This window comes from Morone saxatilis, unplaced genomic scaffold, assembly GCF_004916995.1.
Source record: "Morone saxatilis isolate NCDOM2014 unplaced genomic scaffold, NCSU_SB_2.0 Contig15, whole genome shotgun sequence".
Taxonomy (NCBI): Eukaryota; Metazoa; Chordata; class Actinopteri; family Moronidae; genus Morone; species Morone saxatilis.
In genome coordinates, this window is record NW_023339707.1 from 21,430,095 (window position 1) to 21,440,651 (window position 10,557).

At 39.1% G+C, this 10,557-nt stretch overlaps 2 protein-coding genes across 3 annotated transcripts in view; one reads left to right on the top strand and one right to left on the bottom strand.

The window, feature by feature from the left end:
• pan2 (poly(A) specific ribonuclease subunit PAN2) overlaps nucleotides 1-1,691 on the bottom strand; it is an 11,853-nt gene extending 10,162 nt beyond the window's left edge. For both annotated transcript variants that reach the window (XM_035657206.1, XM_035657205.1), the window contains exons 1-3: nucleotides 1,580-1,691; nucleotides 855-1,160; nucleotides 583-752 (exon numbers count right to left, since the gene is read on the bottom strand). In XM_035657206.1, coding sequence (XP_035513099.1) covers nucleotides 583-752; nucleotides 855-1,142 — 458 coding nt within the window. In that variant the 5' untranslated portion in view covers nucleotides 1,143-1,160; nucleotides 1,580-1,691. The remainder of the gene's footprint in view (nucleotides 1-582; nucleotides 753-854; nucleotides 1,161-1,579) is intronic.
• Nucleotides 1,692-9,720: 8,029 nt separating this feature from the next.
• The window catches only part of ormdl2 (ORMDL sphingolipid biosynthesis regulator 2), a 5,807-nt gene continuing 4,970 nt past the window's right edge, over nucleotides 9,721-10,557 (top strand). The window contains exon 1 of the mRNA XM_035657301.1: nucleotides 9,721-9,866. Coding sequence (XP_035513194.1) covers nucleotides 9,735-9,866 — 132 coding nt within the window. The 5' untranslated portion in view covers nucleotides 9,721-9,734. The remainder of the gene's footprint in view (nucleotides 9,867-10,557) is intronic.

A 10,557-nucleotide genomic window follows, 5' to 3' on the forward strand; every position in this document is an offset into this window, starting at 1 on the left:
AACGCAGCTGATGTGATTACAGAGTGGTTGCAGGTTCTGCCTCCTCAGTTTACAAATATGAATGTCTCAATAAAATTACATTTACAGCTTATCTCTCTGCTTAACGTCATCTATTCTCTTTTAATTTTTTTTAGTGCATTCCCTTTTCTAATGGAGTCGTACAACGACTTATCAGCCTGCAATAATTTTTAATTTATTTAAACTGCTATTATTTCTACTTAAATGTCACTTATCACTGTTCTAACCAACCACAATGCATAATATTATTATCCTCTATAAGTTCTTACACTAATCTATTTGATTTCTTTATCTTATTTTCTTCTATTTTATTCTTATCTCTACTTTCTATCCTCTAGGCAAGAGAGTTTATTGTCTTATGTTTTATCTTGTGCTGTATTTTTTTTTAATCTTCTTTATTTTTCTACACTGTTTTTTGTAAGCTTGCTGGAAATTCAATTTCCCTTGCGGGAGTCCAGTCGTCATCCCAAAAGGATCAATGAAGAGAAGTCTAAGCTGCAGTTCGTCTACAATCAATCTCAGCACAACGTCGTTTTGTCCCAGTCAATATTTAGTGAAACTTACGGAAAATCAAACATAACGAGACCGCCACGAGTGTGGCATTTGAGGTTACACTTGGAAAGGAACAGGACGCCTGTCTCCAAACTCTGGATGTGGCGGATGTCATCAGATGCATGCACTTGGAAAGATGAGTGGCGGCCCATTGTAGGTCCAAAGAACGAGGTAACGTGACCCTAAAGGGAATAATTAAGGGAATTAGATGCAGTGCAGAGTATTTTGTGCATTTCATTAAACTGGAGGCAACCTGCAACACTCTGTACATCACGATCTCTTACTCTGTGGTTTCCCATCCAGAGCATTTCCTCCTGGAGATCAAAATGCGTTGCAGTGACTGGGATGCCAACTTCTGAAACTGCACTGTGCAGCTCGGAGAACATCCCCTCCATGAGGTGCACAGACTCGGGCACAGTCACGGGCAGCCCCTCGGAGTCCAGCTCCACGCCCTGCAGTAAGTTGGGGTTCAGGTGGGGGTCCATGGAGGTCTCCATCCCCGGGTCCAGAGGCCCGTGGAGGCTGGGTGGGTACTCCCCCATCCCTGCGTCGAGCCCGTCGAAGTTCATCATGGGTGCAGCCAAATCAACCTGCAGAGGAACGGCAACTTCTGTGAACACGAATGCCAAGCTAAACAATAAATATCTGCATTTTCCTCGTTTGTTTTTTGACTAATTAAACTCTTAAAGTGTCCCATATCTGCAGGAGGCCAACAGCAGCTAGCCCCGGAAGCTAACGTTAGAGCTAACCGCTAGCAGAAGCCGCCTGAAGGAACAAAAGTTGTAGTTTTAATGACTGAATGAAGTAGAGGAGGATAATCTACTCTTTCTCCACTCACAGCAGTAAAGTCTCATCAGTCGTATCTGATCTACTAGTCGTGTTTAACGGTTAGCTAATGCGGCTAACGTTAGCAGCATCGTGAAGCGCTCAGAAACTGTCATTTTCTGCTCTTTTAATTAACAATGTGAGTCAAAAAGACTCCACGTATCATCGTAAAGTGTACACTGACCTATTCTTGCAATGCAGTGCACCGCACATGAGTCCATGCTCACTTCATTCACAACAATAACACACTTTTAAAAAAAGAAAACGTTTCCGGAGCAAAGCGTGGTGCGTTCAGGAGCAGCTCCGTGATGTCTGAATTCAGGGTTTCTATCATTAAAGTTATTGTTCAGCCCAGATGTGTTGATTACTTAACTTGGCTCCTTGGCTGTGTAATTAACATTATTTTCTACGTATTAATATTAGTAATACCAGTTCTGTCTTTACGGATCACTAACTGAGCAAAGTGGGAAAGCGCCCCGGTGCTTACAAACCCCGAGCGGCCCATGAAGGCACCATGGTTCACTATCTAATAGCACCTGTTACTCTGAGCCTGAACAGTACAGGCGAGGAGCACTATGTAATATATTTATAATCTAAATTACTGTAATATATATGTTGTTATCATTAATTAGCAGTTATAATTAATTAGAGAAAAAAAAATCTTCATAAAAAATAAAGTGTGTTGTGGAGCTGAAACGATTAGTCAATGAATCAATTAGTTGATTGACGTAAAATTCATCTTTTTTTAATCGAGAAATCACTGAAGTAGTTTTTCGAGAAAAAATATAAAACATTATTTTATTCCAACTTCTCAAAAAGAAGAGATTTTCTGTTTTACATCATGCTAAACTGATTTTGTAATGGTATTTTCTGAAGGTTTATAGGCCATACAATTAATCAATTAATCAAATCAAATCAATAATATACACTTGAAAATGATCATCAGCTGCGACCCTATTTGTTTTAGGATTATGCATCATGACAGCGCTATATAAACTAGAATTATAAAGTGTCAAACTCTTTATTATTTCTGTTAAAACTTACACAGAATATCTATTCCCTTTAATAAAGAAAAATACTGCAAACTAACTGACACTAAACACACCTGGGACAGGATAATACTCCAGCACAGGAGTGGTGGATGGTTTCTGTGTCTCTGTATCCTCCAGATCTTAGGAACAGACCTTTTTCACAGCACATTTTTACATGAAAATGTAAAAAAAGCAGGTGTTAAGAGTGATACTGACCATGGTTATGTTACATTTATTGTAGCAGAGCCTTTTCCAGTGAGCCAAACATGCAACATGTAACGGGACCTTAATTAATGTTAAAATGGCTGCTGTGAAAAATTATTACATCCTCTATTACATCCATAATTGGACAGTTCTTGGACAAAATGTCACTGAACAAACCCCCTTTTGGCTATTTAATCTGTGTTCATTTGAATTTAAGAAAAAGTAGCAGACTATCAGTACACTTCCCACATTCACCAGTGTTTTAAATGAATAAATACATGTCAGTTTATTTAAGAATAAACTGCTGAGTGCGGTAAATGAGTCAGTTAGAGTCAGTTTGATATATTACTGTACCAAAGAATATAGAACCTAAACGGGAAAGATAAAGGAAGCACGAAAATATCTTATGTCTTCCCTTATCATTTTTTCTTTCTCCGAAAAACAAAAAAAATTCAGTTGAAAGGCAAAAGGTTTTTCTCTGGTAGAGAAGAGGGGCAGAGCGTGGACACAGATGGAAAGTTTGTCCAATCTGTGTTTAGTTCATTATCGCCCTGACATGTAAAGGTTAATCTCACTTCCTAAACACAGCCAGATGTGAAACTTGATTGCAGCACATGCAGCTAATTGGTGTCACCCTTACTATATTGTCTGTCACCAACTTAGCCCCAAATATTATGGGGATGGGAAAATAAATGTCAGATAAGAATATTATTGAGTATATGTGATTCAAAAAAAGAGTTTATTGATGACTGGAGATCAGAAATAATACATTGATTTAAACTCATGTTCATTCAAATTCATAAAGCAGAGATATATAAAAAGCTTGTTCGTGCTGATTCGAGGTAAATATGGTTCACTTTGTGATTACAACAGGCGAGCATTGTGCTTGGTTTCTTCCTTTTTTGTTTTTGATTCACTGACAATTGCCTAATATAATGCAATTATAATGACATCATCCGTGGTCTTCCGTGAAAAATTGCACTCGGCTTGAACTTACCTGAGGAAAACCCTTTCACGTGATCAGTGGCGCTTATTCAAAACATTTAAAGGCAGTTCTCAGCAGCATCCACACTCACTCACTCACTCACCCACTGACTCACAGGGACGAGCTCACACCACAGCACCAAACTCATCATGGATTTTTGTTTCGCGACTTTTGCTGCTCTTTTCTTGCTCTTCTCGGCTGCATCCTGCGCTCCGGCCGGCCACAGCCTGCACGATGCATGTGCGGCTGTACAGAGGAGCTCTCTGGAGCTTAATCACCTTGCCAAAGGTGTATCAGTCGAGGTATGTAGTTGTTTTTTAAACATTTATTTGGAATTATTCATGCAAAATACACCCAAAACACTGGATGTTACCTTTCCATACAGCCTCTGGAATGTGTGTTTCACTCAAATTGTGTTTTTTAAAGCCTTTACACATATATTTTTAAGCACATTTTGATATGTTGAAGTATGTCTTTAAACACCTCTTTAAGTGTTTATTACCTGCAATATCTCTCTATTTATATAATATATAATCTTTAATTTGACAAGTGCTGACTGGTAAGATTTTTCTCACTTACAGACTGCTTGAAAACATTATTAGTGATAAATTAACTCCACTTATACATCAACACTGGCATAATTAGGAATACTGACTTTAAATTAGCTGTTTAGACCAACATTTATTGCTTGATGTCTTTATTATCTCACATATTGTGACAGTGTACTGAGCATGTTTGTCTCAAATTGTCTGTAGGCACGAAATGGATCCAAACATGTAATTAACTTCACCACCAACCTTGTCTGGATGGAGGCCAAAGACATGTGTGATCCCGAGAGCCTCAAACAGAAATCTGTGGTAAGAATCAAAAACCTGTATTCAACAAATATCACATTAATGTCAATATAATGCATCATATCAGTGACAATAGAAACTAATGGGGGAAACAAGAAATATAATGGACTTCTTCAACATAAACAATGAGTTCCTGATTTAAATGTGTTTTTTTCCCCTCTCCTTCCTCAGCCATGCATTAGCAAGATACACGATGTCCTAATGAGCTACAACTCCTTAATGAAGAGGCTTGAGCAATTTTCCAGCTGTGCAAAGTTTGCCAGCAAAGTGATGCCAGCGATGCACAAACTGCACACAGATATGAGCAAATGTGTGAATTCGATTGCAGGAGTGAATCACCACAAGGTAAGCTTAACCCTCAGAGGGCTGTGCAGGATTTATTAGAGCGTTTGACTTTGTTAACTCGTGGCTCGGTTTAAAAAACTGGACAAAAGTTTTAATGGTGTTTTCTGGTTCCACAGCACATCAGTAATGAAGAGACTCATCCCATGATGTCTCGCTGGGAGCAGGATCTGCTCTGCCGCTACACCCTGGACAGACTCTTCTCCTTCTCCATCCTCACCGCTCGGGTCTTTGCCGTCGGTGATCCGGCTCATCACGCCGATGGCTCGGCTCAGAAATGCATGTAGAGCATGAAATGTCGCTGACATGAATCGTACTATCATCCTTTATTTGATCACATTGATCAAAGTCTCTTGTACAGCCTTCAGCGGCTGACTATGTATCTACAACAGTATTTCCACTCTTGTTTCTCCCATGTATACATGCAGTGTATTTCCAATGGAATTATTATCTAACATATTTATTCAAATCATATTTATTGTATTTATTTATTGCTATTTATTGAAATTGGTATTTGTTTGTATGCAGAATAAATACAATGTTCATAATAAACAATATGACTTTCATCATCATATGTGCTGTGGTTCGTACATTATGTCATAGTGTCTCTCATGTTCCTTCCACTGAAATCAATCATGATAAATATTGCCTTATTAAGGAAAGTTAGGAAGTTACCTGCACTGAAAACTATTTTCTTCGAATGAATTCCCAAAACAACACCCCGACAAACTGCTGACATAAGGAGGAAGCTGTGCTTTCCTGAAAGATTCCTGCTGCTCTTCAGAGAGGCACAACTTCCTGCATACTTCCTCCCAGTCTGTTTATTACAGCAGATGTGTTCACTCGGACACTCTCACACTCTGGTGATGCAATGTTACTCCAATGGCGCTTCGAGGCAAAAAAAAAGGAAGGTGTCACATTTAAAGGGGAAGAGGAAGTAGCAGTGAGCTAATTGTAAAGGTACCGGATTGCTCAACAAGGAAGTTTGTTCTCCGAGTGACTTAATATGCAGAATTCATTCATCCTCTCATCATGTCCTACCCACAGGAATCCTATCTTTGAAAATAAAATCTCCAAACTTTACTGATGGACATGTGTCATGGCCTTCCTCAGAAGAGGAAATATTTTTTTTAATCTAAAAACTTCCCAAAAAGCTTTACAAGTAAGATACGAGAGTGATATGATCAAAGATGCACAAACAAAATCACATAAATGCATAGATAAAAGAAAAGTTCAAGAACAATATATAATTCTTGTAATATATACAATAATGTACAAAAAGCCTGCCTGGTGGTCTTACTGTCACATACTAAAAAGATACAATCTGCTAAGCTTTGAGAGTTTTTTTTCCCAAACATATCAGTAGTCCAGCCCCAGAGCCTCTTTCCAGATAAATCCAAAGACAAGAGAAACTAGGAGCATTGCGAGAGACAACTGTAGAATAAAATACCTACATCGTAGATCCAAATTTGGAGAATCAGCATCAGTTTAATGCTTTGCAGGTTAAATTGCATCATCCCTATTAAATAAGCAAATATAACAAGAAGCACAAGCGGCTCTATGCGGCAGTAATGCTCATTGTAAAGAAAAACAAAGAAATATGAAAAGAAATGTTGAAGTTGAAGTTCTGTTTTTGATCTTCGGCGGTCAGGGTGAAGTAACCAGAAGGTGATGTCAGGATAAACATATTTGTTCTGCTTTATTGTGTTATTGTGTAAGCATTAAAAAAAGTGATGTGCAGTGTTACTGTAGTTTGTTTGTGTGAGGGTGATGCAAGAGCAGGAAGGTGAACACGTTACAGTAAGTCAACATTCATGGTGCTGTGTGAGATGTGAACCTGATCCAGGTGATGGTAGTAGAAAAGAAGTTAAAGGAAACGGCGTGTTGGAGTCGTTGGCGTCTAGCAGTGAAGCTGCAGATGCAAAGAAACGACTACTAACTGTAGGAGAAACCCTGCGTGACCTAGTCTATGAATTATATTCCATTCTGCCAATAGATCCTCCCTGAAATGTGACCAACACTGGACCTTTAAAGGTTCACCAAAGAGAGTTCACAGAAACAAAAGTTCATAAAACAATCACAACTCAAGGCCCATTAATATAAACATACAATAAAAATGTTTGCCGGTGACTGCCTGAGTCAGCAAGCCAAAGTTCCTCAGGATGTCCCGTATGTGCAATCCAAGGGTCACTCGTTATGTGAATTTTACGTCACTTCCTTGTTTAATTTTTCTACACGCCATTCACGCCACGGGGAAGTAATCTGCTCAGCGTGCCGGTAACAGCGTGTTTTTGTTTTCATTCCCTGTGCATTAGTCATTTGGGGCGGTCGAAGATATTCTTCCCCTCTACGTTGCTCTTACCGTCTATCAAAAGTCACATCCTAGATTTCATTTAAAATTTAATTTCCATGCTTGAATTTACTGTTTCTAACACTAGCCGCTGCTGTTTATTCCGAGAAATTTGAGCTGCAACTAAAAAAAACAGTGAATAGACTTTAACTGTTTACTTTATTTCAACTCGTACACCAGAAAACCCCGTCTACATGATGATGTGTTTGAGTTTGAGAGCGACATTCTGGCTCCATACTCTCACTATTGACTACGAAGCACGATGTTGAAGAATGCTTTGATTTGTGGATTTGAGCCACTGCGGGTGAAAAAGATTGTGCCAGAGGTTTACAGACGGTGAAAGCGTTTAATTATCTGGGTTTCTGTTTAGTCATTTTGTGCAACGTTGCAAACCAATGAGCAGTTCTGCTTTAAGGCAACACTGGTTTCCTACATCAGGGTGATACAGCGCCTTGATTTGGCATGTATTTAGTAGCTCCTGTTGCATGCACAGTTATCCTGATATTTATCTATATGCAAGTAAAAAACAGTAACACTTTATCTGCATAGTCCGCCTACAGATGCATTTGTACAGTTCTCTGACATTTCACCACTGTGGTTAAGCTTTGGTTAGGGTACGTTCATGAAAACCACTTTCTATCCACAGACAATGTGAAACAGCTGAAAGGGTACAAACACACAATATAAACTGTATATAAATCTGTAGGCAGACTATCCAAATAAAGGGTTACCAAAACAACAAACATTATTTTACATTACAGGTATCAATAATTGTGGGCTGTGTGTTTACAATCAGTGGTGGAAATAAACTTTTAAGCAGATTTAAGTAAACGTAGAAATACTCTTTTACGAGTTTGCGTTCAAAATTATACTTAAGTATCATTATTAAAAATGTATTGAAATTATTGTGCAGAATTCTCCTTTGTTATATTATTATTCATTGTATGTTATATAATTCGACTGATGTATTAATGTGTAAGATGCTTTTCATTGTTGTAGGTGGTTGAGGTGAAGCTCATTTTAATTAGCTTTATAATTAAATATATCCTGTTAATAAACTGTTTACCTTGAAAACAACAGTTAACAAAACACTCTCAACTCAAGGCCCATAAATATACATACAAATAAATATAAAATGTACATTTAAAAATGTGTTTCAATCAACGCCTGATTCAGCAAACCAGCAAGCAAGTTCCTCAAGACATCCAGCACATATCATTTATGGGTGTAATGTGAATTTTACATCACTTCCTTATTTTAATTTCTCCACAGACCGCTCGTGGTAGAGGGAAGTGATCTCAGCGCTCAGCCTGCCCGGCAACAGCCGTCATCTTGTTTTTATAATCAGCAAATGATGATGTGGTTTGTATATCCAATCTGAATATATATATGTATCTACAGATGTTTGAAATGTAGAGGAGTAGAAGCATGGCTAGATTAACCTGTTAGGTTAGGAGCAAAAAAAACAGGCTCTTCCTGACCCTTAACCCCCTAACTGCCTAAAGCCAGGCCTGCACAATACAGTTGATTAATGGGAGAGATCCTTTACGCTGCACTCGAGTACACCACTTGAAGGATGAGGGAGGCTTCATTCTATATTTTTCTTAATTGTCTTACGTGTCAAAAAATCTAAATTAAAAGATCAAAACCAACAAGGACCTTAATTGATCTCTTAATTTATGTAACATAATTTCTGTGGCACTGCTTCCTACTAAAGATGAAAATCTTATGTGGCTACCAGATACACAGTTTCGAGTTTAGTTTATGATATATTTCTCAAGGTGAGTGTATATTACTAAACAGTTCACCGAAGGTTAGTTTCCATCTGTAGTCCCCTGAATTGAATAGCCTGAAACTAAGAAACAAGTTTTAAAAGAATAATCATGATTAATTGGGTAGTTTAGCTACCCAAGCTGGAGTAAATAGATTAGATTGATCAGGGACTGCTGTGGATTTGGTGGTTGAGTGGATAATAACTGCGGCAGGACAGTATATCTGAGATGGGACAGACTACTTCTAATGGTGTGTGAACAACAATGGAGCTCTGTGGGACAGAGGGAATCTACATCAAGGTCAGTGCCTGCAGACACACAATACTTACTAGTATGATATACGATTGCAAAAAATACAGAATATCACCAGCCCTTTAAGTACTTTCCACCACTGGCTTCAAAGCACTTTTGTACCAACCCCCCAGTGCCTGCAGGCCTTTTGTTTGTGGTGCATTTCTTCAGTCGTAGTCATTTATTTCACTTTAATTTGAATTTCTAAATACAATTTTTGGTTTATTTTGTGTTTATTTGTTTAACAACCCTACCTAGGATGTCATATGGGGCAAAAATATAAAAGAAAACAAGCATAAAGCTGAAGTGAAAGTGTGAAAGCTGTAGGCTGGAGAGTGAAACTTAAAAAAAGCCAAAGTGTAAACACTCATCCCTTTGTAGTTACAAGGGAATTAACTCTGATTTTAAACTATATTGCTCATATTTTTGGGGGGAGGCGGGGAGGGGGATTTCTTGCAGGGCAGTTTCCACCACCACCACCCCCTCACCTCACCTGTGTACCTGCCGCTGATGAGGACAGGAGGACGGGGCTGGAGTTTTGACAGATGTCCGCCGCAGCAGTGGAACCAGCCCAAACCTAACGAAGGCGGGGTTAAAGAAGAAACAAGGAATTTCCTGGTGAGGCTACGACAACACAGGAAGGTAAAGTTTGCTCCGTTGAAAATGTGAAGTTTTAAAGCTCTAAAAAAAGCCGCCCGGGCGAGGTTACTTTATCTCGATTGTGCAGCGAGAAGTGGTTGAACTCCTGCTTCGGTAGTAACGCGTTGATCTGCAGCCCGGCGGGTGGACGTGACTTGAAGCTAACGTTAGCTCTTTAGCTCACGTCGCGTTAACGTTAATCTGACGTTAACTGTCAGCTGGGGTTGGAAAAGTTAAAAGTCAGGATTGTTTGTGAACGCTTACTGTCATATTATCGTACGGTATTAACGTTATTACCACTTTATTGTGGGTTTTTTTTATCGCTGTATGTGTGTTAGTGTCTGAACGTTGCGGCTTGATGTAACAGTGTGAGAGGAAGCGCATGTTTAGTCACCCAGAACAACTCAGTCGGGCGGAGTCTCTCTCTCTCCCCCCCCCCCCCGGCGAGCAACAGAAAAACTAATCAGACAACAAGTTTAGATTTGATCCAGGTGGCGAATTTGCACACTTCCTCATAGTAATTGGTGGCGGCTCTGACATTTCAACGTTATTGGTGGCGCTACACGCGCTGTTTGCGGTCAAAACGTTGGCAGACTTATTCTTTGCGAGCAGTTAAACATTAGAACCATAAGGAAGAAAATAAAAAAAGTTCTGTATCTGATAAACGTGGAATTATGATCACACTCCGGCTGGC